Consider the following 24,059-nt stretch of genomic DNA (forward strand, 5'->3'; position numbering starts at 1 on the left):
TGTATTCAGAATTCTCTGTTCTTATAACAATTAATATTGGAAAATAAATTGAAACACATCCTTACTATGTAATAATATGGGTAATCCTGAATGAATCGTGAATAATGAGTGAGAAAGTTAGATGCACAAATATCAGAACCCCAAGACATGCTAACCAAGACTTTCGAGCTCATCATTACTCAGGATTCATCCAGGACTATCCGTAATCATGTTAGCATCCACATTAATGTATAAGTGTTTAGAAACATTATATTCTTATTTACAATAATTGACTCAAATGACAATACATGATTCACCATTAATTTCTATTAGGCACAAAAATAATCTTAAACAATCCAAACAAACAGCAAATGCATCCAACAAATTTAGAGTCACACACTTGATGTAGTCATTGCGTGCTATGAATATGGGACCAAATACTACACTTTTTACTACACAAGTGAATTTGTCCCAATGACTTTTGGTTCCCTAAAATGGAGGGACTGTCAAAAGTGCTATAATATCCAAAAGGTTCACCCAATATGGATGAAAATACCCTCAAATTGAAGCTGACAGTCTGGACTTTAACCTCAGTCATTGTATCCTTTTCACATCCAAAGTACTGAAGTAGAGCCAAAACAACAAGTGTCACCGTCCCAATACCTCTGGAGCTCACTGTATATGCCAATGAGGAATGAGGGGGACGATTAGGTGGCCATGATGGAAATGGGGCCAGGTTGAGAATTTAGCCAGGACAATGGGGTTAACACCCCTACTCTAGCAATAAGTGCCAAGTGGGTTTGACCACAGTATTATAGGTCCACTGCAGCAGTTTCTCTCAAAATTATTTCTGGGTAGCAAATGTGATTGTTTGAAATTGGCAACCTCTGGAACAGTAGCTTTTCTAGTAGGACCATATCCATTAGGCCAGAGAACAGCATTCCACACTTTGCCTTCTCCTGTACTATACACACACACACACACACACACACACACACACACACACACAACAGGGCAGTGCGGAATACTGTCCTCTAGCCTAATGGATATAGCTGTTACTGTTGCAGAGGTTAAGAAGCTATTTCTCAATCAAGAATTGTGCTAGGACTGTCTGGGAGTGGTCTGAGTGGGGAGAAAACTAGCTATTATTGGCAGAGAGGTTTGGAGCGTTCTTATTGGTTTATTAACTAATGTATGTCACCAGGCCAAAACATCCCACCACAACAAGCTGAGATTTCACTCAGTGTTTTCAAACAGCTCTTACACTAAAAGGAAATTATCACAATATTATTTCAACCTCAGTGTGAAAAAAAACAAAAAACCCAGAAAATTCACATTTTTGACTGCACTGGGCCTTTAGAGATTTTTTTTAAAGAAAGAAAAAAAGACAAGACAAGGTTCACAGGTTGAGTGAGAGACTGCACTGAATCAGGTTGAAACCAGAGGCCCCAGCGCTGTCCACCTCTCAGTCGTAGTGAACGCTTTTGAAGTTGAAGCGTTTCCTCTCTGTGAAACCTGTCATCTGGAGAGGAGGAGAGATGGTTTTATGTTTCAGAGCTGATAAAGTAATGGTTTCAAAATGGGAAAAACCAGAGCAGTGTTTCATGTTCATTATGGATACATAGACCATCACTTACTTGACTAGGGTCTCTGGTGAAGTATCTCTTCTCTACAACCTAAAATAAAAGACAAGTATTATGTTTTTTTGTACATGCTCATGCACTCTCGTATAGAAAGAACAGTATCCAGTGCCTTCGGAAAGTATTCAGACCCCTTGACTTTCCACATTATTAGGTTACAGCCTAATTCTAAAATTAATTAAATTGTTTCCCCCCCCTCAATCTACACAGAATATCCCATAATGACAAAGTAAAAACAGGTTCAGAATATTTTGCTAAATTATTAAAAATAAAAAACAGATATCACATTTACATAACTATTCATACCATTTACTCAGTACTTTGTTTTAGCACCTTTGTGGTAGATATTAATGCCCCGAGTCTTCTAGGGTATGATGCTACAAGCTTGGCACACCTGTATTTGGAGAGTTTGTCCCATTTTTCTTTGCAGATCCTCTCAAGCTCTGTCAGGCTGGATGGGGAGCGGAGCGTCGCTGCACAGCTACTTTCAGGTCTCTCCAGAGATGTTGTCCTGTCGGAAGGTGAAACTTCACCCTAATCCTGAGTGCTCTGGAGCAGGTTTTCATCAAGGATTCTCTGTACTTAGCACCATTAATCTTTGCCTGGCACCATTAATCTTTGTCTCCCAGTCCCTGCATCTGAAAAACATCCCCACAGCATGATGCTGCCATCACCATGCTTGACCGTAGAGATGGTGCCAGGTTTCCTCCAGACGGGATGCTTGGCATTCAGGCCAAAGAGTTCAATTTGAGTTTCATCAGACCAGAGAATCTTGTTTCTCATGGTCTGCGAGTCCTTTGTCATGTGCCTTTTACCGAGTGGCTTCCGTCTGGCCACTACCATAAAGGCCTGATTGTCCTTCTGGAAGGTTCTCCCATCTTCACCGAGGAACTCTGGAGCTCTGTCAGAGTGACCATTGGGTCACCTCCTTGACCAAGGCCCTTCTCCCCCGGTTGCTCAGTTTGGTCAGGCTGCCAGCTCTAAGCGTCTTGGTGGTTCCAAACTTCTTCCATTTAAGAATGGAGGACACGGTGTTCTTAGGGACCTTCAATGCTGCAGTCATTTTTGGTATCCTTCCCCAGATCTGTGCCTCGACACAATCCTGTCTCGGAGCTCTACGGAGAATTCCTTCAACCTCATGGCTTGATTTTATTATTTAGACAGGTGTTTGCCTTTCCAAATCATGTTCAATCAATTTAACACAGGTGGACTCCAATGTTATAGAAACATCTCAAGGATGATCAATGGAAACAGGATGCACCGGAGTTCAATTTTGAGTCTCATAGCAAAGGGTCTGAATATTTACGTAAATAAGGTATTTCTGGTTTTTATTTGTTATAAATGTACAAAGATTTATAAAAACCAGTTTACTCTGTCATTACAGTCTATTGTGTGTAGATTGCTGAGGATTTTAATTCATTTAATCTATTTTAGAATAAGGCTGTAACGTAACAAAATGTGGAAAAAGTCAAGGGATCTGAATACTTTCTGAAGGCACTGTATTAAGGGGGTTAAAATATGTAAGAAGAAGCATCCGCTTCTGAACATTTCACCTTGTCAAAGAATCTGCTCAACTTCACAGCATTGGACGTGCCTGCAGCAAAGTATCTTTGGTTGGTGCAATCCTGTCATGAGAATCGAGGAAAAAACATGACCTAAACCCCAAGCCTCAAGGCACTACCTGTAGCCTATTCAATAGCTGTTACGATATTAATGATGTGTGCCTACTGCCCATATATTGGGCTTTTATTGTTAGCAAAAGCACATTGCTGCAGCAAATAAGGTTATTTTTGACCGAGTGATGGGTAGCTCAGAATCTATAGAGGCCTAGAAGGATAGTTGAGGTGAGGCTTCACCTACCAGGTTGATCTCCTCTGCGTTGAAGTCTTCAGACAGGAAAGCTGTCCTGGTGAGAACATCATTCCTCTTGTTCTCTGGGATCTGGTCAAACTTGGTGCCGATCAGGAGCAAAGGCACAGAGCTGTCAGCAAACTGTTCTCTGTCATAGTCACTGGAAGTATTCAGGCAAGATATTCAAGAACAGACTTTCAAGAAGTACATAACCTTTCTCCTATGCAGGATAGCAACTTCTATTTAACAAGCTTTAAAATGTATTAAATTGAGGTAAGCTATTTGATTCCAGCAGTAGAAGATACTTGCCCATTTGAGACGATTACCCCCGTTGGGGAGGAGTCTTTGTTCAAGGCTTCTAGGGACCAGCGATACAGATTCTGGGAGGATTTCTTGTTCGTTAGGTCGTGAACTAACACAATACCTGTAAGGATATAATTATGTGTCATTACAGATCTATACAGGTTATCATTTTTCTCATGTGGTGACTGACAGAGCCAGTCAGTGCTGCAGCTTTACCATTGACAGAGTTGTAGAAAACGGCTCTGGTGCTTTTCAGACTGCTGGTACTGCCCACAGAGCCGCCAACATCCCATAATTCAATGTAATAGGTCTTCTCCTCTGGAGTGCCCTCCTTGTAGTCGTGGACCTGTAAAACCAACTCTTAGAATAACCTTAGAATTGTGACTGAGTCAATGTGACTTAGAATGTGACTGAGTCAATTAATGGACTTAAGTAACAAAGAAAAAGCAACCAGAGTTGAGTTTATTCTTTACAGGGGACAGTGCACATTAATCAACATTTCAGTAAAAGTGCCGGTTTTAGCCAGTTGGCTAATTTTCTACCGCAGTCCTTTCCTACCCGTACATCCACGGAGCAGCCTACAGTCCATGATGGATTTCCCAACACTTGGTTCTGACACAGCAGATGAACGAGTGAAGACTTCCCAACACCTGTCATGACAAAATAATTATAGCTAGTGAGACAAATCCAGTATTTTTTTCAAGCACATAGTTAAGTTCACTTCTCATATCTAGGTATATTTTTAAGTGCATCAAGGGAAGCCATCAGCAGAGATTAGAAAATAAGATTAGATTTAGAAGGTTTTCAAAATAACTACTATATGTAGTTAGCAAACATTAGCTATATGTCTAGCTTAACCAGCTAACGTTAGTTACCACGGATAGGGACAAGGGGGACATTCATGTTTTAGATAAGCATTATATTTGACCAAACCATGTCGAAAGACAACATTTACAAAAGACAATACGATTAGTGAGACATAAATTAATAGGATACCAACCTGAATCACCCAAAACGAGCACCTTCACTCTGTCAAGAGAAGCCATTTAATTTTTGTCCTGGAAGTAAACAGTCAAGTTCCAGCCCAAAGAATAACACTTGTTCTCTGATTGGTGTAGGAGAACAGTTTCCATTTCTAACTATCCACATTTATAACAACAACATTGGAAATTGTGAACGTCAATCAAAATAGTGTTGCGTTGATTGGCTGTTAATGTACAGCATGACGTACAGCCAATCGGAATAGAAAACATTTTTCCAGAGTTCCATGGCGAAAAAATGTAGAGAAAAGTACGAAGCAGATCATCCACAAGCTTTCAAGTTATTGCAAGAGAACACATGCAATTGAGTGAGTTTCGGATTTTCTGTATTTCATACATGTGTTGTAGTTAAGCTAGCTAGCTCGTTTATTCTCACAGAGATCAATTGTATTGTGCTAACCCGTGATGTAGCTAGCTGTAAACTGAGCTAGCTACTGTTAGCATAGTTGCTAGCTAGCCAGTTTGATTTCTATTCATTCCGTTTCCATTCGCGAGTATTAGCTAACAACAAAAAGTATCGTTTGCTAAATAATATTTTGGCTAACCATATAGGTTCTGCATTACAGCCGGTTCATCTCTCATTTAGATATGTTTGACTGTAACTGTTATGACTTACAAGCTAGCTAACCACATTGCCACCCCGTCCACGTTGGATGAACACATGTTCATGTTTTTAACAAAGAGTTCCTTAGTTATATAGTAATCCTACTGATGGATGGTGATGTCTAAGTTTCAATACCAGATTGTTTAAACAGTGTTCCTTTGTTGCAGGACCCACCACAGAGAAGGACCCCCTTGACCCCTTGCTGGGGTTTCTCCCCCTCAAGATCCTCCCTCTCCTTTCTGCCTGAAGTTTACACACCCTCCTATCCAACCACCCACAGACACTTTTCAGGCTATCTATTGTAGCCTTTACTTATTCTGTAAGCCACTCTCTCTACCAGTCTGCTACCCCATAGGACAGCCATATAGAAGATGTCAGAGCCAGAATTATTAACAGAGGTCCCTGCTTCGCTGAAGCGCCTGGCCAAGCAGGTAGTACGGGGCTTCTACGGGGTGGAGCACGCCCTGGCTCTGGATGTCCTTATCCGCAACCCCTGCGTCCGCGAGGAGGACATGCTGGAGCTGCTCAAGTTTGACCGAAAGCAGCTGCGCTCGGTGCTCAATACGCTCAAGGGCGATAAGTTTGTCAAGTGCCGCATGCGGGTGGAGACGGCTCCCGACGGCAAGACCACGCGTCACAACTACTACTTCATCAACTACCGCCTGCTGGTCAATGTGGTCAAGTACAAGCTGGATCACATGCGGCGGCGCATCGAGACGGATGAAAGGGACTCCACCAACCGGGCGTCGTTCCGCTGCCCCTGCTGCTTCAGCACCTTCACTGACCTGGAGGCCAATCAACTGTTTGACCCCATGACAGGTGAGGAGAGAGAGGGTGGGGTGGGGGGTAGGCGGGATAATAGGGTTGAGGGAGGAGAGGAGGAAGTGAGAGAAAGAGGGAGAGTTTTGCAGAAGCATGAGACGTGTAGAGAGGCACTGGCGGACTTCTCATTAGGCAGAAGAGGCATTTGCCTCAGGCGTCACATCATCAAGGGGCTGCATGAGCTAGGCATAATATATACACCTGCAGAAAACTTTAGTGATAAACTGATATGACGTTTTTGGCTGATATCCAATGTTTTTCTTGCCCCCCCCCCCCAAAAAAAAAAAACGATATAGATAATCGATATTTAACATTTTTGTGGCCTTTTAAGCATTCTAGTACAGTTAAATAGTTAACACAGACATGGACGCAGCGGTCTAAGACACTACAGTCCCTTGTTCGAATCCAGACTCTATCACATCTGGCTGTGATTGGGAGTCCCATAGGGCGGCGCACAATTGGCCCAGCGTCGTCTGGGTTTGAAGGCCTTCATTGTAAATAAGATTTTGTTCTTAACTGACTTGCCTAGTTAAATAAAGGTTACACACACACACCACACTGACCAAAAAGTTATTTTGTTGGCATTTACGTATATCCCCATTACCAGTAAAACATAATTAAAACCAATTTATTTCACTTACTTGCTGTTTTATTGTTCATTTCTTCAGTTGTTTCATTCTCAACCTGGATTTCTATGGAAAGCCGTTTGGGTCTTTGCGTGTCAAAAAAGATACACTATTTGGCGTTCATACATTTTTTAAAATGTAGTTATTACACATTGATTACACGATCACTTGTATTTCATATGTCACAACGATTCATCGATACGTATGCTGTGATGCTGGTGAAGTTGTCTCGCACACCTACATTGCTGGTCATAAAAAAAGATAGCCAGCTCATGGATGCAAACAATGTTCTTCCCCAAAAACATAGCAAAATGACAATCTGTTTCAAGAGCTGTAGTTAGCTAGCTAACCATATAGCTAGGTGTCATCCATCTAAACTAACTCTAATTTATAAGACTGTTCTTATTTCATTAATGGTGGTTGGACCCATCTATGTGAAGCTAGCCACAGTAGTGGACTTTGAAGTTGGCCTTCAAAATAAAAATATGGCATAATTCTAATGTTTGTATTCATTTGCATCATTGTAAATGACATACTTTTATTTTGAAGGCAAACCGCGAATTCCACTATTGTGCCTAATCCTTATTGTGGCTAGCTTCACAAAACATAACCCAGTTCGGTCGAGCCTCACTAGCATGATGAAGGTAGCTGGCAGCTTTTAACGTTAGCTTTGGGCAACGGGGTTAAGTATCTGGCTAGTTATTTTCATGAACTGAAGTTCAATTTCAATAGGCGAACAACAATTGTCAACCTAGCTAATACTTACTCACAAGGACTCCTAAATCATAATCAATTGATCAATAATGAAAGTGACTGCAGTTTCTACTAGTCAATGTTTTCAGGCTGGTTGTATTGCTGTTAGCTAGGTACCAAGCTAAAGCTAGCTACCCCAGAAGTTGCGGTCGAACAAATTATGCTTTATTACCAACGCGGTATTGGAAACACATTGTTCGTTGTCAGTGTTTGCTTGTTTGCAGACTTTTTTGTACAACTTTGACAGTGCGACTATCTTTTTTGACACGCAAAGACCCAAACGGCGTTCCAGCGAATTTATGTCATGAAGATATTAGCAGCTATTACTGTGTAACTCCGGTAGGGCAACATCTGACAAATGGCGCACTTGGTTGTGTGTACCAGTGCTCGACCAGTCGGCGAAAGCGAACATCACCCACGACAGAGAACAGTTGATTGTCAAGGGCATTGAATTCCTTTATCTTGGCTTTAATGGATTTCTCCTTTGAGTTGTCTCGCTGAAATTTCAAATGACTGCTCGACTTGTTGACTGCTCGATCCACACAGCAGACATTGTGGGGTAGTTTAGGGATGCTGTGTTGCACGTGTAGCACAACATTTTACCTGGCGTCATTACTTCATGTACCTACGTTATATAGGTATGCACATCTGCTTTGACATCGGTTTTTCACATCGGCGTTAAACTAGACATCGGGACGATACCGATGTTGGCATTTTTAGCTAATATCGTCCGATTCCGATATGTTCACCGATATTATCATGCATCCCTAGAAAACGTTATGCTGAAGTACTGAAATTCCCACAGAAGAATGTTGTTTCTTAAAATACATAAATATATATTACACACAGTACCAGACAAAAGTACCAGGGCTTTTCTTTATTTGTACTATTTTCTACATTGTAGAATGATAGTGAAGACATCAAAACTGTGAAATAACATGTAGTAACCAAAAACATGTACATTAAACAGATCAAAATATATTTTATATTTGAGATTCTTCAAAGTAGCCACCCTTTGCCTTGATGAAAGCTTTGCCACACTTGAAATTCTCTACTAGCTTCATGAGGTACTCACCTTAAATGCATTTCAATGAACAGGTGTGCCTTGTTAAAAGTTAATTTCTGGAATCTATTTCAGCCAATCAGTTCTGTTGGGACAATGTAAGGGTGGTATACAGACGATAGCCCTATTTTTGTTAAAGGCAAGTGGTAGGTGTAGGAGTCAGGCGCAGGAGAACAGGGAATGTCTGAGAAGTGTGTTTTTTTAATAGAAAGTCCACCAACACAGGAATGGCACAATCAAAAGGTACAACGCCCTCGACCACAGAGAACCCGTGCAAATGCACGGAGGAACAAATAACGTTCCGACACTAATTAAACTTCAGAACCCGTGAAAACAAATAACGGGAATACCGAACCGAGCACCTCACAATAGACTAGTCCCGCACAAACTAAGCAGACAACAGGTTACCATATTATACACACAGAAATTAACTCAAATGAAACCAGGTGTGAAAAAAACCCAAAGACAAAACAAACAGAACAGGAAAAAGGGATCGGTGGCGGCTAGTAGACAGGCGACGCCGACCGCCGCCCAAACGGGGAGAGGAGTTACCCTCGGTAGAAGTCGTGACTGCTTAGCATATGTGTGAATTTTTACAAGACTGTTAGAAAAGCATTCCTCATGAAGCTGGTTGAGAGAATGCCAAGAGTGTCATCAAGGCAAAGGGTGGCTACTTTGAAGAATGTAAAATATATTTTGATTTGTTTAACACTTTTTTGGTTACTACATGATTCCATAAGTGTCATTTCATAGTTTTGATGTCTTCACTATTCTACAATCTAGAAAATACAAAAAAATAAAAAAATATATAAAAATGTAAAAAATAATAGTAGCGAGGCTATACAGGGGGTACCGGTACAGAGTGAATGTGCTGGGGAACAATGTAGGTAAAGTGACTATGCATAGATAATAGAGAGTAACAGCAGCATCAAAATGTGTGTGTGTGTGTGGGGTGGGGGTGGGGGGGGACAATGCAAATTGTACCGGTAGCCATTTGATTAGCTGTTTTGGAGTTTTATGGCTTGGGGGTAGAAGCTGTTAAGAATCCTTTTGGACCTAGACTTGGCGCTCTGGTACTGCTTGCCGTGCGGTAGCAGAGATAACAGTTTATGACCAGAGTGGCTGGAGTCTTTGGCAATTTTACGTCCTTTTCTCTGATGCCTGATATAGAGGTACTGAATTGCAGGAAGCCAGGCCCCAGTGATATAATGAGCCGTATGCACTATTCTCTGTAGTAGAGGTCGACCGATTATGATTTTTCAACGCTGATACTGATTATTGGAGGACCAAAAAAGCCGATACCGATTAATCTGCCAATTTTTTTAAAGATTTTTTATTTGTAATAATGACAATTACAACAATACTGAATGAACACTTATTTTAACTTAATATAATACATCAATAAAATCAATTTAGCCTCAAATAAATAATGAAACACGTTCAATTTGGTTTAAATAATGCAAAAACAAAGTGTTGGAGAATAAAGTAAAAGTGCAATATGTGCCATGTAAGAAAGCTAACGTTTCAGTTCCTTGCTGAGAACATATGAAAGTTGGTGGTTCCTTTTAATATGAGTCTTCAATATTCCCAGGAAATAAGTTTTAGGTTGTAGTATTTATAGGAATTATAGGACTATTTCTCTCTATACCATTTGTATTTCACATACCTCTGACTATTGGATGTTCTTATAGGCACTTTAGTATTGCCAGTGTAACAGTATAGCTTCCGTCCCTCTCCTCGCCCCTACCTGGGCTCGAAGCTGCGTTACCCATGCAGAGCAAGGAGAATAACTACTCCAAGTCTCAGAGCGAGTGACGTTTGAAACGCTATTAGCATGCACCCCGCTAACTAGCTAGCCATTTCACATCGGTTACACCAGCCTAATCTCGGGAGTTGATGGGCTTGAAGTCATAAACAGGGCAATGCTTGAAGCACAGAAAAGAGCTGCTGGCAAACCGCACGAAAGTGCTGTTTGAATGAATGCTTACGAGCCTGCTGCTGCCTACCATCGCTCAGTCAGACTGCTCTATCAAATCATAGACTTAATTATAACTTAATAACACACAGAAATACGAGCGTTAGTTTCCGGATTCGACCACATTAATGACCTATCATCTCGAAAACAAGACGTTTATTCCTTCAGTGAAATACGGAACCGTTCTGTATTTTATCTAACGGGTGGCATCCCTAAGTCTAAATATTGCTGTTACATTGCACAACCTTCAATGTTATGTCATAATTACGTAAAATTCTGTCAAATTAGTTTGCATTGAGCCAGGCTGCCCAAACTGTTGCATATACCCTGACTCTGCGTGCAATGAACGCAAGAGAAGTGACACAAGAAAGGCAAGAAAGGCATTGATGTTTATGTTTAGGTACACATTGGAGCAGGGACAGTCCTTTTTCGCGAATACGCACCGCATCGATTATATGCAACGCAGGACACATTAGATAAACTATTAATATCTTCAACCGTGTAGTTAACTAGTGATTATGTTTGCTTGGCCTTCCGGGTGGCGCAGTGGTTAAGGGTGCTGTACTGCAGTGCCAGCTGTGCCACCAGAGACCTGTGGCGGGCCGGGCGCATGATTTTCAACCTTCGTCTCTCCCGAGCCCGTACGGGAGTTGTAGCGATGAGACAAGATAGTAGCTACTAAAGCAATTGGATACCATGAAATTGGGGAGAAAACGGGAAAAAAAAAAAAGATTATGATTGATTATAAGATAAGTTTAATGCTAGCTAGCAACTTACCTTGGCTTACTGCATTCGCGTAACAGGCAGGCTCCTCGTGGAGTGCAATGAGAGGTGGTTAGAGCGTTGGGCTAGTTTAACCGTAAGGTTGTAAGATTGAATCCCCGAGCTGGCAAGGTAAAAATCTGTCGTTCTGCCCCTGTCTTATTGAAAATAAGAATGTGTTCTTAACTGACCTAGTTAAATAAAGATTAAATAAAGGTGTTCATTTATTTATTTTTATCTGCCAAATCGTAAAAAAAAAAAAAAAAAAGCGATTTCCAATTGTTCTTAAAACTTGAAATCAGCCCTAATTAATTGGCCATTCCGATTAATTGGTCGACCTCTACTCTGTAGTGCCTTGCGGTCGGAGGCCGAGCAGTTGCCATCCCAGGCCGTGATGCAACCAGTCAAATAAATTAACACCTTTATTTAATCTTTATTTAACTAGGATGCTCTCGGTGGTACAGCTGTAAAACCTTTTGAGGATCTGAGGACCCATGCCAAATCTTTTCAGTCTCCTGAGGGGGAATAGGCTTTGTCGTGTTCGGTCCTCCTTTTCCTGTAGTCCACAATCATCTCCTTTGTCTTGATCACATTGAGGGAGAAGTTGTTGTCCTTGCACCACACGGTCAGGTCTTTGACCACCTCCCTATAGGCTGTCTCATCGTTGGTCATCCCAGATGAAGGAAAAACACAGTTTCAATGCATAGTACATGTAATCGCCAGGTGTTACACAGGATTTAGCTAGTTAAAATGATGTGTAACTTGAGGGGTACTTGTACTTAAAGTGTACTTAAAGTGTGCTTTATATAGTTCATTACACATCCTGACAACCTGGCCCTCCTTTTAAAGTTTCACTTCATTTCAGTACCTTATTGTGAAATGAAACTTCCGGAAGCTTCAAAACGAGGACCAGGTTGTCATGATGGGTAATGTACTATTTAAGCCCACATTTAGTTACAAGTAAGTACCCCTCAAGTTATACTTAATTTTAATGAGCTAAATCCTGTGTAACAACTAGTTATTACACTGTACTAGGCAACCATTACATGTACTACGCTTTGAAATAGTATATTTTTCCACATCTGGTATGCCACCCATATTAGATCCCAGTCAGTGAGGTTGATCTACAGATCTTCTTTTTTACCAGCTCAACCAAGTTAACCCAAATGGTACACTTTTTATTTTATTTTGGGGGCCATTGCTCGCAACATCACTGAGTGGAGACATAGTTTGAACACTGCACATTCGAGGGTAAGTAATTAGAGCCTATTTAGCATAGACACCCAGCATATCCACGAGGGATCACAACCTTTTGTGACAGCTGTAACTGTATGCAGCTGAGTAGAAGCGAAACACTAAGTTGGTGAATTTAGTGGAAACATGCCCATTTGTAACCAGCATGGTAACAAGCATTAATTGTTATACCTCTGTAATTACATACTTCAATTACGACCAGTTACATGTTGTTACAGTTAACTAAAATACTTGTTAGTGTAATCGCATGAACTTGCCATGAACTTCTCTTTTGATGAGGCTAGCTTGGAGGGGGTTCTCACACTGGGCTCTGCCTGGGGCCTTTAAATCACTAAATCTGCCCCTGCAGAGAGGGGGGTTGGGGAGAGAGGGAGATATTTTGGCAGTTATAGCTGCAATATGTAACTTTTTAGGCGATCTGACCAAATTCACATAGAAATATCTGTCATTCTCATTGAAAGCAAGTCTATGTGGTATATCTGTTCTATGTGCTCTATTTCTATACCTCGCAGAAACTAAATTTAAGAAGGCATCTTTTGCTTTCATTTTTGTATACCAGCTTCAAACAGCTGAAATACAATATTTTTGGTTAGATGGTACAATGATTCTATACACTAATACATGCTTGTTTTGTAACAAACTAAAAATAGGCAAACTATTAGATTTTTATCAACCAGGAAATGGCGGAGCGATTCATGCATAGTGCACCAACCTTCCAGGCTTTTCTTCTGCTGATCGGTGTATTCCATTGTCCCCGATATTCATTTTAGGGACATGTGGTCATTCATGGGTTCTTCCACTAGATGGCAGTAAATGCTTATCAAATGTGGATATTCTGGCTCCACACTCAATTTGCACTCCATGCACCACTGTCTGTCTGGGCCTTCTCTAGAGTTGGACCTCTACACAGCATGTAATCCAGTAAGTTCTTCTCAGGGTTCTAGACTAACTTCGAACTCTAACCCTTTTTCAGTTGATGACATCACTTTTTGGTGACCTGACCAAAATGTGCCTGCATTCCATACAGAACTAGGCTAATAATGTCTAGCCATCATTTAAATGTTACTTTTTTAAAATTTGCAGTCTGAGCAAGTATCCTATAGTCTATAATGACCTATCCTCCATACACAAATATTTACATTTGAACTTGATAATATTATTTACATGGATTGTTTGGAGGGAAATAATAAAACCTTTTGCGCAATGTCAAAAAGGGAAAGGGAAAGGGGTTGTTCTTATTAGCTATGTTCTATAGTTGTAAGGACCTGTAATCTGTTATCTTTTGGTAAATTCTGTTTTTCCAGGTTTCTTAGTTTATCTTTTTTTTTCAGGTTTTCATGTTCAAAATCAAACTTTTTAAAATATTGTTTTTATATAAAAGAAATTGAATGTATGTACACAACAATTCTTAAACCACGTCAGTAGACCACTTTTGAGGCCTGGGAACAAAAACAACCAAAGAAAGAGAAGACAATATATGCGCGAGACGCATGTGCATGTTTACATGGTTCTGCGCATGCTTCAGGTGATAGGAATCTGAACGCACTACCAGAGCTTTGAAAAGTTGATGTAATTATACTTTCCTGTGGATATGTCTCACATTCCTACTGCCAAAAGGACCAACCACATGGACAACCGGTAAAGTATGTTAAAATATAATTTTTGTAATAGGCTACCCTTACGGGGGGGGAAAACACATTTTACACGTCAAATCAAATTTAAAAAAAATGTGGTTTGGAAGACTTTCTGTGATATTTCACATGGAGTTTCACACGTGGATAATTTTCACGAGATTGCATCCCTGCAAACAAAAATGAGTCGTAAGGATGTCCAACTTGTTTTCCACTTACATGTTAGAAAAATACTTTGACATACATGACTACATTGTCTATGTTAATTTATTATTTATTATTTAACATGTCCTCACCTGGGATCTGAACTCACAAACGCGTGGTTCATTGCATTCCGATCATCCCGCTACGCCATCACGTCTGTCAGTAACTGATTTAATCTGTATTCCTATGCTTTGGACTTCAAAGTAAATCTCAGCTTTGTTAAAAATACACTTGAGAAAATTGATTATCGTGATTCATGAGTATCATTTAGGACTGTGGCTGTCATGACATATTGTCAGCCGGTTATTGTCATACAAATGACTGCCGGTCTTACAGTAATTGACAGCTAATTAACAAACACGTTTAGCATCTCCTGGCTTCCTCGCATACAAGCCGCATAGAAGCCTCTGACGGCTTTGGAAAACATCTGCAATTAATCCATTTATTTTAGGCAGGTTTAAAGAAACATGACGTATAGAGAAAATGCGTTTCAGAAGAACACTACGAGTTGGTCTACTGTATGTTATCTGGTTGTGTGGCATTCTGTAGGTTTGTTCATTTAACAGACGAGCTGTGCTTATAGGTACTGTACCATTTATTTTGTGTTATATGATTTTATAGTAAGAAGAATACAATAGAACTGCTCTGCTCCTTGCCTCAGGCTGCATACGCTGTTCTCTCATTATGTGATGATATTTTTACCCATCAGACTGTTCTCAATTCAATCTTGTCTTTACTAATATGTCAAATTATACTGAACAAAAATATAAACGTAACATGTCAAAGATTTTACTGAGTTACAGTTCGTATAAGAAAATCAGTCAATGTAAATATGTTAATTAGGCCCTAATTTCACATGATTGTGCAGGGGGTGCAGCCACTGGGGAGCCAGGTCCAGCCAATCAGAATTAGCCCCCCAAAAGGGCTTTATTAGATGATCCCGCAGGTGAAGGCGGATGTGGAGGTCCTGGGCTGGCCTGGTTACTTACACATTGTTTGCGGTTGTGAGGCCAGTTGGACATACTGCCACATTTTCTAAGGCTACATTGGAGGCAGCTTATGGTAGAGAAATTAACATTAAATTATCTGGAAACGTCTCTGGTGGACATTCCTGCAGTCAGTATGCCAATCGCACACTACCTCAACTTGAGACATCTGTGGCATTGTGCTGTGTGCCAAAACTGCACATTTTAGTGGCCTTTTATTGTCTCCAGCACGAGGTGCACCTGTGTAATCATGCTTTTTAATCAGCTTTTTGATATGCCACACCTGTCAGGTGGATGGATTATCTGTGCAAATGAGAAATGCTCACTAATAGGGATGTAAAGAAATTTGTGCACAACATTTTAGAGAAATTAGCTTTTTGTGTGTAAAGTTCAGCGATTTTGGTAAAGAAAAAAGCTCATGAAATATGGGACCAACACTTTACATGTTGCGTTTTTATATTATTGTTCAGTGTAGTTTCCCGTTATCAAATGGGCAGGAACAGGGGCAGAGGGATAACGATATGTCATCCATATTCACTCGAATAGCGAATTAAGGCCACTTTCATTCCAGGTTGTATTTCACTCATGCCAGGTAGACTACTCTGATTATTTCACTCCACACATCAACCACTGTTAGAGGAGCATGCAGTCTCTCGCTGCGCGACATGTCATATTCCACCCAAACTCTGTTTGCCATGGGCTCTCTAACCCTGTTTCTGCAGCTACCCAATGCTTAATTTGGGAAACCAAGTGAAATCTGTTCAGGAACATCGATGCTAACATGTTTTCACAAAGAAACATATTTAATTAAACTGTTGCCAACCCCTATCTTTGCTCGCTCGAGAAAGGAATGAAGGAGAGAGAGGAGATGGAAACACACCATGGTGAGATATTCTGTAGCTATAGGTAATGTCAGCCTATTAATTATGATTTCCCCCCCCCCTTTTACTAGACTATTCAAATACAAATTAACTATAATTGTAGGACGCCCTGCACAATCTATGAACCAACAGCATCGCCTAGGCCTATACGTTCTCTCCTAGACTCATGGATAAAAAGTGTAGAGCGTAGCATGAGGTAACCAGTCTATCCAGTATGCATAATAATACAGTCCACACTAAAAGGCGATTACTAGAATTTGATTAATTTTGTAGTGTAGACTAGACCAGGTGTCGCCAACCTTTTCTGAGTCAAGATCACTTTCTGAGTCCTACTCTTATCTATTTGTTTTTTTATATTTAAAAAAATGTAACTAGGCAAGTCGGTTAAGAACAAATTCTTATTTACAATGACGGCCTACCGGGGAACAGAGGGTTAACTGCTTTGTTCGGGGCCAGAACGACAGATTTGTTCCTTGTCAGCTCGGGGATTCAATCCAGAAACCTTTCGGTTACTGGTCCAACACTCTAACCACTAGGCTACCTGCCACTTTAATAACTCTGCCCACATGTATATATTACCTCGACTAACTGGTGCCCCCGCGCATTGACTCTGTACCGGTACCCCCTGTATATAGCCCCGCTATTGTTATTTTACTGCTTCTCTTGAATTATTTGTTACTTTATTTCTTATATTTTTAGGTATTTTTGTTAACTGCATTGTTGGTTAAGGGCATGTAAAGTAAGCATTTCACTGTAAGGTCTACCTACTCCTGTTGTATCTGGCGCATGTGACATAACATTTGATTTGATTTTGATTTGATCATCTTTGCTGTGCGCTCTAGGCTTATTTTTTGTTTTTACATTCTATGGCTCGAGGAAACTGTTCAGACACGGTGATCTGAGCTATCTGATTGGTCAGCGGTAGGCCTATAGGTGCACTTGATTAGCTATTTGGTCCTGCCTGGTATGCGGAGTTCTACTTTCCGATACATGAAATGGTTCAAAATGGGAACAATTTGCCTTCCCGGCGCTAGGCCTACTGAATCAAGTGCACCTACTGCCAACAGCGTTAAACCCCCAAAAATCGGAAAGCAAGGCTTTATCGTTGTTGTTTTTTAAAATGTTTGGTGATCGACAAGTTGGTGCGTAATATGCAGTAGGGTAAGGGCACAATCATTATTTTAATCATTATAATCATTTTTTCCCCCCAAAAAATTCAAGCTTGGGCTCAAATACAGTGCCTTCAGAAAGTGTTCACCCCAGGACTTATTCCACATTTTGTTACAGCCTTAATTCAAAATGGATTAAATAATCCCCCCCCACCCATCTACATACAATACCCCACAATGACAAAGTTCATTTAAATACATTTTAAAATTAATTATTGGAAATGAAATTCAGAAATATCTCATTTTCATAAGTATTCACACTCCTGAGTCGATACATGTTCAAATCACTTTGTCAGCGATAATAGGTGTGACTCTTTCTGGGTATGTCTCAGAGATTTGCACACCTGGATTGTGCCCATTTTTAATAAAAAAATATATATATTAAAAAAATTCTTCAAGCTCTGTCAAATTGGTCATTGATCATTGCTAGACAATCATTTTGAAGTCTACTCACTTAGAATATCTTGGTAGGCAACTCCAGTGTAGATTTGGCCTTGTGTTTTTAGGTTGACCTGCTGAAAGGGGAACCAGGTTTTCCTCTAGGATTTTGCATGTGCTTAGCTCCATTCCGATTTAAAAAATATATATATATTCAGAAAAACTGTCCTTAACGATTACAAGTGTAGCCATAACATGATGAAGCCACCACTATACTTGAAAATATGGACGGTGGCACTCAGTAATGTGTTGTATTGGATTTGCCCCAAACATAACACTTTGTATTCAGAACAAAGAGGGAATTGCTTTGCCACAAGAATCAATCAACACCTTAGAAACGCTGTCCGTTTCATTTGTATTAGGGCTTTGAAACAACATCCACAATGTCCATGTTTTCACACTCAGTTTCAACCTGTTGTTGAACCAACGCTTGTCCAGAGTGAATAAGAGATGACTTTGACTAAACGGACACGCGTCATGACCTCGGTAAAATTCTGCCAGTGCAGCGGCAACATAGTCAAAGCAACAGCACTAGTAACATTAAATCTGAATTATAGAATTATTAATTATATGCCTCACCAACATTAGAAAACTACACAAAGCCCTTAAATTGCTGAAATATCCAGTGGAGTTCAAATCCCAGGTGGGGTCATATTGAAAGTCATCACTAAGTGATCAATCATGTCAAATGTAATCATACTGATTTTAAAGATGGTTACACTATTTTAACTGTACAGCATACCACTTACCTTTTAAAACCCCCAAACCATTTATTTACTTCCCTTACAAAAAAAAACATGTGAAATCGCATTTTGGCTGTTTTCACACGTTGAACAATGAGCAGAAATTATCACGTGAAAGACAGAGACACGTGAGGTCAGTTGTTCATATGTGAAACCATATGTTCACATGTATTACAGTTCACATCTTTTACCACCCTTTTCACATGTGAGGAGAATAACATGTTTTCACCTCATATGTGAAATCTGCAGTTTCACGTGTGAAAAACATCCAAATGTTGTCACGTGTAGTTTAGTGGTATCATGTTGAAATGTTGCATCCCCATGTTGTATTTCACATGAGATCATGTTTTCACATGTTCAAATGTTTTCATTTGTGCAGTTTCATGTTGTCACGTGGTTTTTCCATAACGGTACCCTGACTGTGTGCAGTGAGGCTCCAGTTTGCCTTTCAGCGCTCTCTGCCATGTATAATTCATCCGACCTGCAGTTTAGTACTGCGTCTCCCCCCCATTTTCCCCAGAATTATTTACTAAGAGTGGAGAGGGGGAGTAAAGGAATGAGAGAGCGACTGAAGGCGAATCCACACGCGCGGTAGTCACACCACAGCTCCTTAGCGTGAGTTATAACTCAGCCTGCCTGGCTGGTTGGTAGCGGGGGACGTTGTCGTAGATTTGAAGACTGTCTAAATACTCCGGGGTATTTCACACGAACCCAAACGCACACAAATCAGCTATGAAGTCTGGCTGCCTGCTCCTAGCTCTCTCTAGGGCATCCATTTTCCACCAGGACAGCTGGAGATATAGCTGTAGCAGGGCCCAGGCCTACCAGCACAGTCAGGGAGCCCTGCCCCGAGGTAGGCACAGATCCTGCTGACTGCACAGTGCACACTCCGGGGAGTGGAACCCCTTTTGGGGGCTCGAAGCTCGCTCTAAAAACTCATTTTATTTAAGCAAAGTTAAAACGCTGATAGAGCGCCCTCCTTTCCATATTGGGTCTATTCTTTTCCATAACAATTGAGCAAATTGTTTAAACAGTCTTCCATAGCACTTAAAGACGATTTTTCAGTCACAGAAATCCCAGGGTAAGAAAATTCTCGTCTATTGAAAACCTTGATTGCTTATGTAGATAACCCTTCATTTTCAAACCGCAATATCTATTGTCATTAGAAAATGAATAATTCAACAAGCATTTACACTTACATTTTGTGCACTTGTATAGTGTGAGTCATCGTGGCATGGTTTGTATTAGGCTTGGGCAGTATACCGTATAGTACAGGGGTCACCAACCTTTTCTGAGTCAAGATCACTTTCACAGTCAAAAAGAAAGCTGAGATCTACTGCTCAGATATATATATATATATATAAATATAAATATAAATATATTTTACATTAACCTCACAAACAATTTTGTAGGAATGAGGTTTGGGCAGTAGGCCTAATAGATTACCACAGCATATTGGCTATATGATTGGCCTGCCAATATTGTTAATCAGACCATGTTATATTTCTAACTCGAGCATTGATAACAAAATAGATCAGTTGGTTTAGCACTTGTGAGCCACTGTGGAGCATGCATTGAAATAATTAGCTTTTTTATTTTACTGGACTGATGGTACCTGCATCTGATGTTCAACGAGGTCAAATCACGACGTCGGAGCTCTAGAAAGATGCCTGAGTTTCCGACTTGGAATTTCAAGTTGGATGACCGTTCAAAACCATTTTTCCCAACCGCCTCTCGCGGTCTCTGCTCTCTCCTTCCTTTCCTCCGCTGAGACTGAGCAGAGAGAGGGGACACAGTCTTCCACCTGCTCTCTCCTTCCTTTCCTCCGCTGAGACTGACCAGAGAGAGGGGACACAGTCTTCCACCTGCTCTCTCCTTCCTTTCCTTTGCTGAGACTGAGCAGAGAGAGGGGACACAGTCTTCCACCTGCTCTCTCCTTCCTTTCCTCCGCTGAGACTGAGCAGAGAGAGGGGACACAGTCTTCCACCTGCTCTCTCCTTCCTTTCCTCCGCTGAGACTGAGCAGAGAGAGGGGACACAGTCTTCCACCTGCTCTCTCCTTCCTTTCCTTTGCTGAGACTGAGCAGAGAGAGGGGACACAGTCTTCCACCTGCTCTCTCCTTCCTTTCCTCCGCTGAGACTGAGCAGAGAGAGGGGACACAGTCTTCCACCTGCTCTCTCCTTCCTTTCCTCCGCTGAGACTGACCAGAGAGAGGGGACACAGTCTTCCACCTGCTCTCTCCTTCCTTTCCTTTGCTGAGACTGAGCAGAGAGAGGGGACACAGTCTTCCACCTGCTCTCTCCTTCCTTTCCTCCGCTGAGACTGAGCAGAGAGAGGGGACACAGTCTTCCACCTGCTCTCTCCTTCCTTTCCTCCGGTGAGACTGACCAGAGAGAGGGGACACAGTCTTCCACCTGCTCTCTCCTTCCTTTCCTCTGCTGAGACTGACCAGAGAGAGGGGACACAGTCTTCCACCTGCTCTCTCCTTCCTTTCCTCTGCTGAGACTGACCAGAGAGAGGGGACACAGTCTTCCACCTGCTCTCTCCTTCCTTTCCTCTGCTGAGACTGACCAGAGAGAGGGGACACAGTCTTCCACCTGCTCTCTCCTTCCTTTCCTCTGCTGAGACTGACCAGAGAGAGGGGACACAGTCTTCCACCTGCTCTCTCCTTCCTTTCCTCCGCTGAGACTGAGCAGAGAGAGGGGACACAGTCTTCCACCTGCTCTCTCCTTCCTTTCCTCCGGTGAGACTGACCAGAGAGAGGGGACACAGTCTTCCACCTGCTCTCTCCTTCCTTTCCTCTGCTGAGACTGACCAGAGAGAGGGGACACAGTCTTCCACCTGCTCTCTCCTTCCTTTCCTCCGGTGAGACTGACCAGAGAGAGGGGACACAGTCTTCCACCTGCTCTCTCCTTCCTTTCCTCCGCTGAGACTGACCAGAGAGAGGGGACACAGTCTTCCACCTGCTCTCTCCTTCCTTTCCTCCGGTGAGACTGACCAGAGAGAGGGGACACAGTCTTCCACCTGATGGCAAAACTCGAGTCGCACCGCATCTGCCTCATGCACAAATTCATGTTGTTCCTATGACCAGAGAAAGTTAAATATTCCTTCATATTAAAATTGACACTCTGAGCTGCTAATAATAATGAAACGCAGGGTTTTTGATACTTGGCTACTCGTTCATTGCAGCTGCAGCGAAGAAGTGTTGAATAAAAACAGTGACAGTGCTGAATATCAACGTAAACATGAACTCACTCATCAAAACAGCAGCTCTTTGCTGTATTTGTTAACAGTCCCTCTGTGGTCATGGTTTTAAAAGTTATTAAATCTTAAGCAGGCGAGTAGCCTATTAAACTTGACTGTGGCCAGGGTCATGGAAGCTCTGTAGCCACGGTGTGTCGTGGAAATTTCCTCTATTTACCAAATCATGAGAGCAAACCACACACAAGTCAGAGTTAGTTATCAAAGTCCATCTTTAATTATATGAGCTCTATCCCAGCCCTGTGACTCTCAGATCAATTCAGTGTCTATCAATGAATTCTCTGAGAGTCCCTTACACATTGCAGCTGAGATCCTTTAATAGCAAAAAACACACATAGTCAGGCAGCATAGACATAATAAATCGTTCAGCTTTGTCTCCTAAACTATGTTATTTTCTCAAACTCAGAACCATAAACCAATCCTCCATATCAACAGGCATATATCAAATCCATCCTATCTTGACAAGATCAGAGACACACTGACTGGCACACAGACATTGTGGAGCCAAGAGATACACGCTTGACCTCTCTCCGGCCCAAGCAACTTAGTCTTGACATAGAACAGATACTGCAACCCCGCCACAGTATTATACAAAAACAACATTCTGATGAGAAGTAACTTACAAACATATGATGAATATAAAACATCTTACCTATGTTACCAACCAATTCTGATTATTCCCCAACAGGTGATTTTAGCTATCCGATTGGGCAGCCCAGTAGGTGCACTCTATTTAGTCACAGATATGCTGGTCTGCCGGGTGGGCGGAGTTTCTCATGGGAACACTTTGCTTACCTGGTGCGCAGGACTTTTGAATCAAGTGCACCTACTGGCAACAGCTCAACATGATAACTTTTTTTTTAAAGGAACTTTGCCGTTCGTTGGCTTTTCTACAGAAATATTTGGTGATCGACTAGGAATGCCTTGAAGATTGATCACGATCGACCGGTTGGCGACCACTGGTATAGTATGTACCATATAATTGGGTGTTTTGAAATACTAACAGTAAGATTTTCAAACCCTCCCCCCAAAAATGCATATATCCCCAAAAGCACATGCCCATACAGTGCATTTAAAAAACGATTCACACCCCATGACTTTTTCTGCATTTTGTTGTTAGACTGATTTTTTTTTTTGTCACTTACCTACACACAATATCCCATAATGTCAGTGGAATTATGTTTTTTGAAATATGTGTCTTGTCTTGAGTGAAGTATTCAACCCCTTTCTTATGGCAAGCCTAACAAGTTCAGGAGTAAAAATGTGCTTAACAAGTCACAGCATAAGTTGCATGGACTCTGTGTGCGATAGTGTCTAACATGGTTTTTGAATTAATAACTTTACTTAACTTAACTGTACTCCAAACATACATTTATCTGTAAGGTCGAGCAGGGAATTTCAAACACAGAGACCAAGGAGGTTTTCCAATGCCTCGCAAAGAAGGGCTCCTATTGGTAGATTGGCATGGCCGTGGGAAGATGTTTTGGGTTGGGTGTGCTGTCGCCAGGAATGATAAAGTTCTAGTACACTCATTTAGTTGAAAAAGCAGAACTCATCAGAATAATAAAGGACTAGTTAACAAAATGTATTCAAATATAGAGGCCTCCTGGGTGGCGCAGTGGTCTAGGGCACTGCATCTCTGCCACCAGAGACTCTGGGTTCGCACCCAGGCTCTGTCGCAGCCGGCCTCGCCCGGGAGGTCCGTGGGGCGACGCACAAATGGCCTAGTGACGTCCGGCCTAACCCTCCCTAACCCGGTAGGGATATCCTTGTCTCATCACGCACCAGCGACACCTGTGGCGGGCCGAGCGCAGTGCACGCTAACCAAGGTTGCCAGGTGCACGGTGTTTCCTCCGACACATTGGTGCAGCTGGCTTCCGGGTTGGATGCGCGCTGTGTTAAGAAGCAGTGTGGGTTGGGTTGTGTTTCGGAGGACGCATGGCTTTCGACCTTCGTCTCTCCCGAGCCCGTACGGGAGTTGTAGCGATGAGACAAGATGGTAATTACTAACAATTGTATACCACAAAATTGGGGAGAAAAGGGGGTTAAAAAAATGTATACAAATATTCCAAAA

At 41.6% G+C, this 24,059-nt stretch overlaps 2 protein-coding genes across 3 annotated transcripts in view; one reads left to right on the forward strand and one right to left on the reverse strand.

Moving 5' to 3' along the window:
• Nucleotides 1-286: 286 nt before the first annotated feature.
• rabl3 (RAB, member of RAS oncogene family-like 3) lies at nucleotides 287-4,886 on the reverse strand. 2 transcript variants are annotated; one of them, XM_024389025.2, is made up of 8 exons: nucleotides 4,774-4,886; nucleotides 4,338-4,423; nucleotides 3,990-4,119; nucleotides 3,780-3,894; nucleotides 3,480-3,630; nucleotides 3,173-3,244; nucleotides 1,617-1,655; nucleotides 287-1,501 (listed from the first exon to the last, which is right to left on the reverse strand). In XM_024389025.2, exons 1-8 carry the CDS (start codon nucleotides 4,817-4,819, stop codon nucleotides 1,445-1,447), a joined length of 696 nt encoding a protein of 231 aa, XP_024244793.1. In that variant the 5' UTR covers nucleotides 4,820-4,886; the 3' UTR covers nucleotides 287-1,444. The 2 variants fall into 2 exon arrangements, with proteins under 2 accessions (XP_024244793.1, XP_024244791.1); XM_024389023.2 differs by having other exon boundaries at nucleotides 4,332-4,423; nucleotides 4,774-4,885.
• Nucleotides 4,887-4,986: 100 nt separating this feature from the next.
• The window catches only part of gtf2e1 (general transcription factor IIE, polypeptide 1, alpha), a 60,500-nt gene continuing 41,427 nt past the window's right edge, over nucleotides 4,987-24,059 (forward strand). The window contains exons 1-2 of the mRNA XM_024389022.2: nucleotides 4,987-5,121; nucleotides 5,585-6,236. Coding sequence (XP_024244790.1) covers nucleotides 5,789-6,236 — 448 coding nt within the window. The 5' untranslated portion in view covers nucleotides 4,987-5,121; nucleotides 5,585-5,788. The remainder of the gene's footprint in view (nucleotides 5,122-5,584; nucleotides 6,237-24,059) is intronic.

Source organism: Oncorhynchus tshawytscha, linkage group LG26 (assembly GCF_018296145.1).
Source record: "Oncorhynchus tshawytscha isolate Ot180627B linkage group LG26, Otsh_v2.0, whole genome shotgun sequence".
Lineage (NCBI taxonomy): Eukaryota > Metazoa > Chordata > Actinopteri > Salmoniformes > Salmonidae > Oncorhynchus > Oncorhynchus tshawytscha.

What these genes read in the sequence shown, in the direction of transcription:
- rabl3 (XM_024389023.2), bottom strand. Translation starts at nt 4,819, where the DNA reads ATGGCTTCTCTTGACAGAGTGAAGGTGCTCGTTTTGGGTGATTCAG. An exon ending in ACGCAGAGGAGATCAACCTG is followed by an intron (nt 3,245 to 3,479) that starts GTAGGTGAAGCC and finishes TTCTCATGACAG; the next exon opens with GATTGCACCAACCAAAGATA. An exon ending in TCACCAGAGACCCTAGTCAA is followed by an intron (nt 1,502 to 1,616) that starts GTAAGTGATGGT and finishes CCTCCTCTCCAG; the next exon opens with ATGACAGGTTTCACAGAGAG.